The sequence below is a fragment of the Fundulus heteroclitus genome, chromosome 19 (genome assembly GCF_011125445.2).
Source record: "Fundulus heteroclitus isolate FHET01 chromosome 19, MU-UCD_Fhet_4.1, whole genome shotgun sequence".
In the NCBI taxonomy this organism is placed as follows: Eukaryota; Metazoa; Chordata; class Actinopteri; order Cyprinodontiformes; family Fundulidae; genus Fundulus; species Fundulus heteroclitus.
In genome coordinates, this window is record NC_046379.1 from 25743129 (window position 1) to 25757226 (window position 14098).

The 14098-nt window shown below is 41.9% G+C and overlaps 1 protein-coding gene across 3 annotated transcripts; it reads left to right on the top strand.

Annotated features, from left to right (window-relative positions):
* Window positions 1-1038: 1038 nt before the first annotated feature.
* On the top strand, window positions 1039-13681 carry LOC105939546 (transmembrane protein 87A). 3 transcript variants are annotated; one of them, XM_036150675.1, is made up of 20 exons: window positions 1039-1214; window positions 2375-2432; window positions 2616-2713; window positions 4027-4143; window positions 4258-4308; window positions 4411-4452; window positions 4581-4701; window positions 4785-4846; window positions 4961-5144; window positions 5243-5342; window positions 5445-5538; window positions 6645-6716; window positions 6849-6957; window positions 8787-8845; window positions 8938-9041; window positions 9140-9216; window positions 11903-11967; window positions 12060-12112; window positions 12367-12397; window positions 12563-13681. In XM_036150675.1, exons 1-20 carry the CDS (start codon window positions 1104-1106, stop codon window positions 12602-12604), a joined length of 1650 nt encoding a protein of 549 aa, XP_036006568.1. In that variant the 5' UTR covers window positions 1039-1103; the 3' UTR covers window positions 12605-13681. The 3 variants fall into 3 exon arrangements, with proteins under 3 accessions (XP_036006568.1, XP_036006570.1, XP_036006569.1); XM_036150677.1 differs by having other exon boundaries at window positions 11906-11967; XM_036150676.1 differs by having other exon boundaries at window positions 4258-4305.
* The last annotated feature ends 417 nt before the right edge of the window (window positions 13682-14098 follow it).

Here is a 14098-nt window from a genome sequence, read left to right on the forward strand (position 1 = left end):
GAAGATTTCATGCATAGTTGGTTAAAAAATGTTTTCTAGCAGACTGCTCAGTGTTATTCCTGAAATGATGTACTATAACTTCTTGATTTAACACATAGTTGTTTGTTGTTTATTCATAAAAACCCAACAATGTTTAAACACTTCACCCAGATGTGAGTTTTACTTAAAAAAAAAACATGCATGTTTGTGATACATGCATTTTTTTTTTTAGTTTTGGGGCCCCAGAAAAAATGGGGTCATGTGCTAAAGCCCCTCTAAGCCCATCCTAAAACCTGAGACTTGATGAGTGAAGTAGGCAAACCTATGTCTTAGGGTTGCAAGTCCTATTCCAGAGGATTGTATGTGTATATAATTTTCTAATTCAGACGTTTACATAAGTACTTAGTATTTGACAGTCAGTAGCTGGATAGAGTTAAACTGTGAATCTGTTTGAACTTGCCGGAACAGCCACCTTTTTCATTTATTTGTCAGATTTATTTATTTTGGTGTTTTTAATCATCACCTAAATTCATAATTGTGTGTTACATAATTCACTCTACACACAGTACCTTTTTTTTTTTTTACAAACATCTCTGAATAAATATATTAGCTCTTGTTTGTGGGGGGAAAAAATACTATTTACGCGTTCTTAAAAGCCAAACAAACACATCTTTGAAAATATCTATCATCAAAAAATAAATAAATAAATTGAATTCTAAGCTCCACCGGAAATTTCCCAAGCTGTGAAATTCATGTTTCTACAGAAGAGGATTAGGGTTATTAAAAAAAAATAAAAATAAAATAAAAGTCTATTCAATTCTGACTTTAATCTCAGAATTCTGAGAAAAAAGTCAGAATGAAATAGACTTTTTTTTTTTTTGAATGGCACTAATCCTCTTCCATATGTTTCGAAGATTGCCATTATCCAACAAGAGAAATGATTCTCTATTTACATATTTTTTAATTCAGACAACATTAAGATGAAAAGCTGGCCCGTGGCCTCCATTGAGTCGTTCAGCGATCTCTGCCTCCCTCTGGTGGTGACTGCTCGCAGTGCAGGGAAAAGCAGTCAGCCGGACCTGGAGGCGGATACGACTCCGACGGACCTGTGGTGTGTGTTCTAAATGGAGATGCTGGATGCCCCGTTTCGTCGCCTGTGCTTGGTGCTCTTAGCGTTCGGCTTTCACTTGGGAAGAGCGGCGGAGGTGTCAGTATGGAGCGTAAACATCAATTCGGTCAGTGTTTCACCTTCAGCATGAGCGTTTCTACAGAGAAACCCCCCCAGTCTTCTGCAGCTAAGTGTCCATTCAGCAGCTGGTAGCTAAGGCAGCTAACTAGCTGCTAGCTAAGCTCTCCTCCGTCCACCTGTCAGGAAGGCTGGTGATGCATGACAGCTGACATGCTGGTCATTCTGGAAATCCCCGGGCTTTTTCTTCTCCCTGGTAGACAGAATGAATCAAAGGTGCTGTGTCCATAATAGACTAAATGCAGCTTATCTCCTCTGTGTGGAGGGATCTGTCACAGTAAAAGCCATTTAAAATAGGTAATCCTGCCAGCAAAATAATAATAAGAAAAATATAAAAGAATGCTGTTGCGTTTTTTGTTACTCTTAAGATCAGGGATTCTGATGATGCTAAGGATGTTTTAAAAATTAAACAAAATACATATGTAAACTGAGGAAATTTATGAATGAGCGTTGGAGTGCAGCAATGAAGTATTTCTTTATGGAATACTTAAAACTGGATGAGTATGGATGAAGAAACAGCATTACAAGACCTGATTCCCTGTGTCCCATTCCTGATCCAAGCATCAATCTGTTCACTCATCTACCTATCCAGTCCATTCACCTGTTTGGGAAGCCATCCGTCCAATTAGGCGACGGCTATATGGAGTTCAAAACAAGATATTTTGTTGTGGTCATAGAAATAACAATAAAAGGGACAAGAAAAAGTTTTTAAAAACTCATCAAGGATTTTTAAATACATTTTTTTGGCCATGAATCTGTCAGGACCAAACAAATAGATGCTCTGAATTAAAGCCTCCCTTTTATGAAATCCCTGTATAGATCACAGTTATTATGTGGCTTTCCCCCCGCACTATAATAAACAATGGCTTAATCCTCTAGTGGCTTATCCCCATCCATTCATCTTGTTTGTTTGTTTGCTTGCTTCTTCTTTTTTATTTTTTTTTGCATGCATCACATTTGAAACCTTAGCTCATCCTGTAGATCAATTAAACCCACGTTGAACTTTTCAATTTCTTAATTAAAAGTGTGACAACAAAAAAAAGGGCTGTGAAATCTGGAACTGAAAGATGTGTAGAAAACCTTCCCTGAATTTTCTGAGTTAGAAAAGGACAGTTTTGATGGAACTGTTTTTCTCCGTTGTGTTTTCAGACAAAGTATGCGGTGTTCCGAAAGACGCTGTATGCCAACACCACCATCTTCATGAGGTGTAAGTAGTCCAGACTACATCATCGATTCGCGTGTTGCGTTCATTTCTCCGGGCTTAAAGCTTAAAGCTACGTTTCTTCGTACCTGGGCGTTTTTCAGAGACGGGTTGTTGTTTGACCTGCAGAGCTCTCTTTCCACATCGCCTGATAATCCTTTTTTTTTTTTTTTGCTGTCCTCCCTGCAGTTCTGAACGACACAGGATCATGTGACAGAAACCTGGCCTTCAACATCAGCTGGTACCTGCGCTCATCCGTTTGCTATAACGAGGTCTTCAACACACCAGTGAGTTACGCTTGGGTTTGTCGACGTTTGGGACTGTAATCTGTTACACGGCTGCTCTGAGGGATCTGTCTGCGCTGGTTCGACCCATTGCACGGTGATTTATTACAGATGCTCACACTATTTTGTCTTGTCATGGATCTCAAGTTCCCCCAGTCTGAGATCTTCGCATTTCTTTCTTACACAACAAAAAGCCCCTCCCAGACGTTCGTTGCCCTGCAGACCAGATCTAAGGCGAAGGACCGTCCTGATTTTAGCTCCCTTCGCCTTCCCTTCAACTCCGTCTGGCGTATCCCTGCTGAAGAAAAGCATCCCCACATCATGATGCTGCCACCACCGTGCTGTTTACGGGGGCACGTTTAGAGTTTTGGATTTTTTTTCGTACACGTAGGCAGTGTCTGAAATGAACTTCGGTTGATTTTAAACGGCGGACGTTTAAAATCAACCGACCAAGCGTATTGTTTACCGGCCAAAGTAAGTCTGGCTGACTCCTGCGAAATAGCTCCACATAATCCCGCTACGTAATTAGCCTGAGCTAACTGCTAGCCGTCAGCGGACGGACGTGACGTAGCTGCTGTCGTTCTCGCGACACGCGTGCGAGTGTTTGTGTACGTTGTAGGACATTTGTTGTCCTACAAGCTGACAGCAGAGGAACATAAGGACTCAAGGGATGACTGAGAAACACGATTTATTTGGTACAAACTTTTACTCGCCGTGCGGCAGCTAGCCCTCTGTAATTTTCCCGCCAAAACGGTCAAATTTACTCACATTTGGCGTCCGGCGAGAGCTAAATTTCGGACCCTGCACGTAGGCCCAGAAACTTCAGCATCGGTCTCCGCCTGAGCAGAGCACCTTCTTCCCACATGGTCGCTGCGTCCTACTTTCACGCCTTGTGACCGCAAACATGACCTGCTAGGGCTTTCTGTCAACAAACAAAGCTTCTTCTTGCCACTATTCTATGAAAGACAAGATTTGTAGAGTGCACAGCTGGCAGATGCACCTGATTTTATTTACGGGCATCAAAATAAGGGGGGTCTAGACACAGATGTGCGCCACATTTGTTTTAGATTTTTATTTGTAAAAAAAATAAATAAAAAAGGCAAATGAATGCACCAAAGTTTTGGATTGCGTCCCAACCAGTGTGGAATATTGTGGGGGAAAAAAAAAAAAAGATGCTTAGTAGAAAATCATTTCTACCGTGACAGACCGTTTTCTGCAAATGATGAAAGTGTCGGCCCGCTTAGTAAATCCTGAACCGGAGACGGGTGACAGAGCGGGAGTTGTGACCCACTGCCTTCGTGTTTCTGTTTTTGAAGGACAGCAACGCCATGAACATGTTCGGCATGGACCACATGCTGAAAGATGCCTGGAGTGGCTTCTACAGCCAGGGCTACATGTACTTCGAGAACACCTCCTCCCTCTTCACCCCGAAGGTAAAAGCGGACCGCCGTGTCTGACCCGCGGCGGAACGTACGGCGTCTGAGCGCGCGTCGGAAAAACCCGAAAATCCTTGAGTTCAACTTCCCTCTGTCTTCTGCTGTTTGCAGGTCTATTTCCCAGACTTCAACCCTTATCAGCCACTGTCCAGTCCAAAGGTGGCGGTTTGATTTCATTGACCGTGCCGTCCAAAAGCTCATTGTGTCTGCCGCCGCCGTACGGTCTTGTCGGTGCTTCGTGTTTACTTGAACTTTGTCTTTCAGAGTGACCCTTCCAATCAGACTCTTACTTGGCCTGACAAGCCGGTGAGGAAGGCTTTTAATGCATCAAACCTAATAATGGCCATAATCCTACATTAACGTTTATTAAATAGCTGTTTGTGACGGAACGCTCCGTCTGCGTCGCATTAAAGAGCCTCCGTCCCGTTTTGCAGGATGTGGGCGCGGTGGCTAAAGCCTGGGAGGACGGTCCCTACCTGTTCATAGTGAAGGTGCTGTTCCGTGGAGCCGAGGAGGAAGACGTCGGCGCCGAGCAGCTCAGCTTCGCTTTCACAAGTCAGAATGCAGTTTTAGGAACTTTTAATTTTTTCGGTTTTTAAACGGGATCGTTTGTGACAGATCTCTCCTGAAATCCCCAGTGAAAGTGGAGATGAAAGGACCACACGACTACTCCTCCCCAGCGGACTGGCCTCTGATGATCGTGTGTAGATTTCCTCTGTGGTGGTCTTCTTCTGGTTATATTAGCCTTGTACATTATTCCATTGCAGTTGGATGGCATTAAAGTGAAGCTGCATGTCCCCCCCCATCATCCCAGTTCTTCATGGTGATGTGCATCGTCTACGTCCTGTTCGGGGCGCTCTGGCTCTTCTGGTGCGCTTGCTACTGGAGGGATCTGCTGCGGATCCAGTTCTGGATCGGCGCGGTCATCATCCTCGGCATGCTGGAGAAAGCTGTGTTCTACTCCGAGTACCAGAGCATCCGCTACAAAGGAGACTACGGTTGGACACTCGGGCTTCAGGGATCGGGCATGTTTGCTTTTCCTTAAATCACCCGCCGTGTCCGTCACGCTCTCCGTTGGTTTTTTTCGTTTCTCAAGTTCTAGGTGCGGTGATTTTCGCCGAGCTTCTCTCTGCGCTCAAAAGATCCCTGGCTCGAATCCTGGTTCTCATAGTCAGTCTTGGTTATGGCATAGTTAAGTATGTCAAGCGCTTTGAGATGTATTTAGCAGCACTTTTGACAGCCGAGAAACGGGCGCAGAGCTGCCTCTGAATAATCGGTGTTTTCTCCCTGCGGTGTAGACCACGGCTGGGTACGACAGTGCATCGGCTGGCCGCCGTCGGCCTTCTCTACCTCCTCTTCTCCTCCGTGGACGGCGTGCTGAGAGTGACAGGCGTAAGTGACGGTCCCCTTTATATGGCACACATTTAAACTGCAAATGTTAGGGGTTGGTAATGAAGTTAAGAGAAGGCCTGTCTAGGGCCTTGATAAACCACACGCAGTTCTGTTAAAAGCATTCATAGGCCTTCTGCCTGATGCGTGGCTTAGCTTTCATTGTTGTTTTTTCACAAATTAAAGAAAGTGTCACGTGAACTTGCATACTGCCCCACCTCCTCTGATACCCCTAAATAAGCCTTAGGAACCAAACCAGAGACGAAAGTTCTGCGTCTTGTTCACGTCCAGTCGTCAAACCCGTCCAAAAAAAAATGCGGCATAAAAATAATGTTCCTTATGTACACAAAAGAACAGTCAAGCGGTAGTGTAATTAAATGCTGTGTGCAGTAAACGGTAGAAGAATAAACTTTTCTAAAAATGTAAACATTAAGGAAGCATATTAAAAAGTATTTTGTCATTTTGTCCATTTGGAGTCAAACTTTGATGGATATAAAGCCAATAATCCCCATAAATATGCACTGAAGGGACTTTGGAGGAGCCGCAGAAATCCTTAGCTCAGGTAAGGTAAGGAGACAACAACTATTAGTTATTCTTTCCATAAATCCGGCCCTTAATAACAAGTAGCAGGAAGAAAGCCAGTTGCACATTGTGTTAAACCATGAGGGGCGCCAGCATATCCAGGCTGGAAGGTAATCTGGTGAGATGAGATCAAAACTGTACCAGAAAACCCAAGACCCCAGGGTTAGGGTTAGGGTTAGCTTGTAGAGCTGTACCCTTGGAACTGAATGATAAGGGGAACCTCCAATGTATAGACTCAGTGAGGATAAATATAAATGCACGCCTCGCATGTGAAAATGTAGTAGAAATCCTAAAAATCCTGCATTTGTCTCCTGCCAATCTTGTTTTTTGCACTACTCTATTGGTCCGTCACATTAAATCCCATTGAAATACATTGGGAATTGTGGATTTAATGAGTATGAGTATGAATACTTTTACAAGTCACTGTAAGTAAACTGAAAGCTGGAGTATCTAGAGCTGAACATATTTTGTTCCGGTCGACCTTTATCAAATCTCCTCTCATCTCTAATCTCATCTGGTTTCCGCAGGGTTTCTATGGAACTGTCGCTCTGGTGGCTAATCTGAGCCTCTCTCTCATTGACTCGTGTGTCATGTGGTGGATATCCTTTTTACATTTCCCAGAAGTGGGTTGGATCAGCTCCAGTCGGGGATTCTCCGAAGGAGTTTCCATGCCGGATAAGTGTTGATTTTCCATTTTGTACGCCCCAAGGTTCTCCTTAATCAGCGCCTACATTTTCATCAGCTTGTCACAAACCACGCGTCTCCTGAAGCTCCGCAGGAATGTGGTGAAGCTGTCGTTATATCAGCACTTCACCAACACGCTCATCTTCTTTGTTGTCGGTGAGTTAAAGCCGGTGTGGGAAGAGAAAACTAAACCCAAAGCCTGTTGAGTTTATACCAGCATAACTCATCTTTAGTCTCTGTTTGTTGATCTAAATCAGTAAAATTGGTGGGTTTTTAAGTTGGTAGTTATTTTTTTGGATTTAATCTTTTTTTTAAATCGCGGATTGCACTCACAGTCCACTGGTTTAACATACAAGACTTTGATCAGAACAAGCTTGCTCGGTGTTACACAAAATGAAGCTAGACTCTTTCCCAGTATGGACAGCTTTGATCGACCTTTACCGCTACAGGATTCCTAATCTCAAGAAAATCTTTGTTTTCAGACTCTAGGCTCTCTGTGGCCAGAACACAGAGGATGATTAGCCTCTCACAGGTTTGTCCTTGACGAGATAAAAGTGTGTTAAAGGAAGTTTTTCCACTGCCAAATTTGTCCAACGAGCAAACTCCACACATGCCAGGAAGTCACTCTCTCAAATTTACCATCAGGGAAAACACAGTGCAAGTGTAAAAGGGTTGCTACGCATTCTTGAAAAATCTGGAGACATATTTCCTCGGGCCAATTTCCAGTTTTGGATGAGAGTGTAAAAGATTATAGAAAGTGAAAGAAAGTATAGAGAAATGTAACTTTTTCATTACTTTGGTTTTCCAAAGGACAACTCCACTATGTTGCCAAAAGTATTTACTCACCTGCCTTGACTCTTATATGAAGTTGAGGGACATCCCATTCTTAAACTATAGGGTTCAATATGATGTTGGTCTGCCCTTTGCAGCTCTAACTGCTTCAACAACAAAAAAAGAAAAACCCTTGATTTTGGCTTCCTGTTGGCTGCTGATTGGGTAAGGCATATTGCGTAGGATAAAATTAGAATCTGATCAATTTTATCATTATCATTAAAAATATAATTACATATTTTAAAATTATTATTATGAAGTATGACTTGTACTAATATTTCATATTGAGATGACAAACTCAGGATATTTAAAACTGAACTTTGAGGCTCGTCCCCTGTCTGTGTGAGAAAGGACTGTCCCATCTTGCCACTGACATACATTCTACCTTTTGCAACAACCTACTTGTGTGGGTCTGGCTTTTCAACTTTAAAAGAACTCAAAACAAAACATAGACAAGGTTTACTGTTGGAAAATTACTGACGGACAATCCCAACCCTCCCACTACACACACATTTGAGAGAGCTTTGAATTCCTTTGGTTAACACATCTACAGTTTGTTGAAAAGCATGTTATTCAGCGGGAACCTAAGACAGTGTTGAAAACATCTTAGTTATTATCATGATGCTGAACATATGCAATAATTATTGAACAGTAAATAAAAGTAACAAAAACATTTGAAAGGTGGATTTTTCTTTACATATTATGTAGCGTTGTTTGTGGGTTTGCAAATGATGGTCCCCGGCAAGAAGCAAATGCTGTTTAGCATTGAAAAGTTTGTTTGATTCTTTAAGTGCCTGGTGCGGCTAATTAGCATCATATCTGAATTTAAACTAACGCTAGGTTCGTTGTTCAAATTATTGTTTAATTTAACATCTGATTAACAGCTAAAACACACAAAATGCAATTTCTTTGTACAATTGCATATACATTCAGGCATTAAGGGGTTAAATACCTTTAGAACCTGGTAAAGCTCATGTCGATTTTACCCAGGTGTGTAAAACAGACTTTAACGGGGTCAACTTCCTTTTTCCTGTGATCGCAAATATTTAAACATTTAAATAACCGACAAGTATTTCATTGTGTTGCATGTTTTATGTGTCACGTGAGTGATGGCAGAGACCAGAATCTGATCCGTGTTTAAATTGTGTCCACAGTTTCCGTCATATTTATCATCTGGACCACCAAGGTGTTCCGGCTGGTCGACTGTCAGACGGTCAGTTTGTTTCGCGCGCCGACTCGGGTAGATTTCTGTTTACTGCGTTCAGAGGATGAAAAATGAGCCCGCCTTCCTTCATGTTCCCTCAGAGTTGGCGGGACCTGTGGGTAGACGATGCCTTCTGGCGTCTCCTGTTTTCCACCATGCTGCTGGTCATCATGGTGCTGCTGCGACCCTCAGCAAACAGCCAGAGGTTGGTGTGAAGCCTGGGCCAAGAAGATATGTTTTTTTTTTTTCATTTCAATTACAGAGCTGAGAGCTAAGTTCAGTCTGTGTTGTGTCTTATCTCAGGTTCTCTCATTCCCCTCTTATTGACGAAGACGATGAAGAAGATGAGGCAAAAGAACCAATGATGAATGAAGCTTTTGGTAAGAACTGCTTGGGTTTTTATCCAAGAAATACAGGTCAGCATTTAACAGTTAAAGTAAAAACGAATAAAGGAAATAGCAGTAGGATGTCATCACTGCCTGAGAGGCTTGTATCTGTATTTACAGTCCCCTTTGAAAGTGTTCATACCACTTTGCTGTTATTACTTTACACACCGAGCTTCAGTCTATTTTATGGGGAATTTATGCTGTGTGAACCAACTCAAAATCATTTTCTCACCATGATACTGCCACCACCATATTTACTCATGGGGATGGTGTGTTCAAGGTGACGTTCAGGGCTGTGCTCAGGAAGAGGGAAAGCTGCGGCTAGCTTGATTTGCCATACTGAGTCACGGAGAGTGAGCAGAGTTATGCTGGTAGTTACGCCACGGTTCAGTCTTTTGACCTCGTCAACGGAGGTTGGGCGAGTCTTTGTGGAGCCCAGTGGGCCGGAGCCTTATCAGTTTTAGCTCCCCTTTTGCTGAGGTAGTGGAGGACCGGATCAGTCCAATCATATACTATAATATTTATTTCCCTCTTTGTAATCCAGGGTGGGATCGCCGACAGCTTTACGTTTGCAGTATTCATTTGCAATGTGGAAACTGCACATGTTTGATCTCCTCTCTGCTCTGACTGGAGGCGGGTTTCAGGGGCAGCCGCTGTCTGACTGTGAGACAGCGCTTAGGGTAGTGGGGAGGGGCCCATGGTAGGCCTTGGCGATAAACCGAAGATATATAGTCACCGAAATTTCCGTCAATAACCGTAATTTTTCCCATGTTGGTATTTTCGGTGTTTTAGAAAATGAAAAGAAAAGCTGTTTTCATCTTGGTTGGCTGTGTATAGGTCATCCCCTGTAAGATGCTATGCAATGTGTATAGCCCATAATCACGTGACCCCACACCATCCAATCCGTAACAAGCAGTGAAAGACGTGGTGAGGCTTTATTTTAATTTTTTTTTCAGTGAATCATCAAATAATCTGTCAGCACTACAGACAACAAGACAAACCTCATCAACAGAAAAATGACTGAAAAGTTACCGACGGAAGCACGATGCTTATATTTGTACGTGTCCTACACATCAAATTTAACTACCCATCATTGTTCTTGCAATATAGGAAAGAAGAAAATAGAACATAACGAGCAAAAAAACATGTCATTACTTAAATATAGAAATTAATAATTACAATTATAAAAAAGATGAAAAAATAAACCATAAAAACCACACCAGATGCAGTTTAACAATGCAAAGTTATTTATACTTATAGCCCTCAAAAATTGTCCCCTTAATAATTAGTTTGAAAACCATTAATGAATTACACATTCGTAAATCCATACTTGCGTCATTCCATAATTTAAAGAAATTTAAGGAAATTTCAAATGGTTTATCTGCGTCAGCGGTGGTAGAGCTAGTCGAGGGAACGAGGAGCAGCTATTAAGTACGTTGCAGCCACATCTGGTCTGATCCAGCTGCACGATGGACCCGTTCATGAGTCTGACTGTACATTACATCAATGATGAATGGAAACTGTGCACCAGAGTGCAGTTATCATTATCAAGGTGAACTGCTCAATATAGTGCAATATGGATTTTAGGCCCCTTTTTTTTTAAGACAGAGCTGCTTTTATACCCCACAGCAGCAGGTCTACTGATGTCAGTTACTCCAAATGACGTCACAAAAAACTTTTGAATCAATGGCAATATTTGGTTTGAAGTTCAACCCAAGACACCCGTTTAACCCTTGGAGGGCGCCACACTGACAAAAGCAGGATTTCAACAAATATGCACTAATTTGTCAAAATAATGATCTGGATACCTAGACAGCCATGTTAAAGGTTAATTGGCAAAAAACACTTTGATTTGGGGGTGAGTTACCCTTTAAGGGTGCTGAACACAAATGCACGCCACACTTTTCAGATTTTCAATCGGAACATGGTGTGTACTACTGTGTGTTGGTCTGGTACAACATCACAATAAAATACTTTTTATATGAAATATGAAGAAGTTCAAGAGGAGTGATTGCTTTTTGTAAGGCTGTATATGAAATAAAGTTTTTTGCTAATTTCAGTCAAACTGTCAGTAATTACATACACAGTTAAAAACACTCCAATAGCCTTGCTTGAGATTCCTAACTCTGCTTTAAGATTCTTTATCATTTCATTCTTTTTTCTGTGATCGTTAAAAAAATATCTGCTCAACCATCTTCTGTCGTGATACTGTAATTGGTTTTTAGAGTATTTGATTTTGGTTTAAGAGCTTTTCTTCATTTTAGTGCTCTGTGGCAGCAACTTTCATCTTACTGCAAATCCACGTTGTCAGTGTTACTACGGGGTTACTGTTACTGAAGACAAGACGAGGCAAGTGCATTTATATAGAATCATTTATATAAAATCAAAGGCGAAACATTGAAATAAAAACACGCTTGCAAAAAGCATTGTGTACATAGAAACACATTTCAGAATGCGATATAATCTTAAGTCTTATGCTTCAGTCACTCTTCATCACTGATCGGACAAATAGTAAGACTCTTCATCCAAAAGCTGCAGTAAGTCGTAATGTTTTCAGTCGTGATTTAAAAAAAAAAAGCAAACAGTTTCAACACGTCTCTTTTTCAGGGAGTTTTTTCAGCAGCTGAGCAGCATACAGACAGTGCTACATAAACATTAATACGTTTATTTTTATGTCTAGAAGGAATGAAGATGAGGGGCTCGAAGCCTGACGCTAACGGCTCCCAGAAACTCCTGAGTAAAGAGGTAGATTCAGTTGTTCTCTAACCTTCTTTGTGACGTTAAACATGTTCCCTCAAGCTTCGGTTTGTTTCAAATCTTGGATTTTTTTTTGTCAGGATGAGGACCTGAAATGGGTGGAAGAGAACATTCCTACCTCCGTTGCTGATGTGTAAGTCTTTCAGTACAATCACCCGAGGGACTTAAAGGTCGCCTCAGCTTATTTTGGATTGTATTTTTTGATTGAACTCCACGGTATAGAAGGGTGTATGGACATTCAATTTGTTTCAGTATATCATTATTTCAGGTTAGATAGTTGTATGACTTGAAGGAACAGAGTCGGTTGAGATTTAAGAGGTCAGGGAATAATTGTTAAATAGCAGCATACTAACATTCTGACCTCTCTCCCCCTCCTTTTTCATACAGAGCTCTGCCTGTAATGCTGGATGAGGAAGAGGTAAAATCTTTTTCTTTCCCCCCCCCCCCCCCCCCCAACGCCAATCCCATGATTCTAGTCATGGTTTCGGCTATTTAAAGAGATCCGATTGTTCTTTAATTTGCCTTCATATTACAGTGGCGCTGCTGCTTGCTTGGGCATAAACCTCTGTGTTTCTCTTCTCAGGAAATCCTGAAAACTAAGATGGAGAGATCTAAAATGGAGTAGAAGTCAATGCAAGAAGGCGCTTTAGGGGCGAAGAAGGGAGCTGCATTAAGGCAACAATGAATGAGATCCAAGAAATGTCATCACCAAAAAGAACACGTGAAAAAGAACCATTTTGATGTCTTTGTTTGTTTATGTTTTAAACGGTTTATTCCAGAGCTCGGCTGGGATGTGTAAATGGTGTGTTAGAACAAGGGTCTGTTTAGAGGTACGTTTGACGTCGAGCCGCCTCTTGCTTTGGGATGGAACCCAAATACATGCACAGCAGAAACGTTCTTCTAAATGTTTTTATTCGTCTCACCTTCTGTGTCTTCACTGTTGGGCAAGCACACGGTGCGCATGTTTAATTGAGGTTGTTGTTAAAACAGAAACGATCTGAAGCCCCTTCTGGTAGTATTTGGATTCATTCTGTATGTAATTACAGCAGATGTGTGTGAGCAGAAAATCTTGTGGGATTAATTCCAGGCACTACTTCTTCCTAATGGAGTTAGTTCAGTTCTGTACGGGCTGAAGTTCAGAAATGCCACATAATGCTGAAAACAGGAGGGTGCTGTTGATGAGAACGGTCTGAAGTCTACACAGTTCTAACACTTGGTCCCTTATCTGGAATAGGCTGCAGTGTGTGTTTTATAATTGATCACATGATAGCGCGGTGATGGGGAAAAACAAGGGCCCAGATCTTATTGGATTAGGCATTCAGCCACATAAATGGTTATTTTATAATCTGCTTTTACATGTGCTGCACTTTGGTTTTGGGCCCACTGAGTGATCTCCTGTGTAGAAATAAATAAGTCACTATCTGTCCACTGCCTTACAACGTCATACAAAACGTTTTATCATTTTGTCACATTAACAACCACAAGCTTCGCCATAATGTCCTGGAATTTTATATGGCAGACAAAGAAATAGTGTATAACTAAAAAAGTAGTTTTTATTTCTTGCACACAGATGAATATTGCAGATGGTGGTGGTTGTTGTTGTTTTTTTTTTAAGTCGACCGAGTCAATGCTATGTAATTCCTTCTTTAACCACGACTAAAGCTGCAAGTCTCTTCCGGCTCTGCTCATCTAGAGAGGAACGTCCTGGTCCATGCCGATTTGCAAACCAGCACAGGCTCCGTCCGATTGGTTGGAGAGCCTTTGTAAACATAAGACGTTCAAGTCTTGAAACATTCGAAGTTAGATCTGGACTTAACTTCTTTGCAGCTCTGGCTGTAGGTTTTTTTTTTTTTTTTGTCCTACTGGAAGATGAACCTCTGCCTCAGTCTCAAGTCTTTCGCAGCCTCTTCTTCTTGAATCGCCCTGTATTCGTCTGCGTCCCATCTACTTTTTATTCCTAACGTGCTTCCCAGTTCCTGCTGGAGAAAAGCATTCCCTCAGCATTTGGCAGCCTCCGCTTTATTTCACCATGGCTACGGCGTGTTTAGGCCGACGTGCTGTGTTACTTTTCTACCCCGCATAAGATTTTGCATGTAGGCCAAAAGTTCAGTTTTGGTCT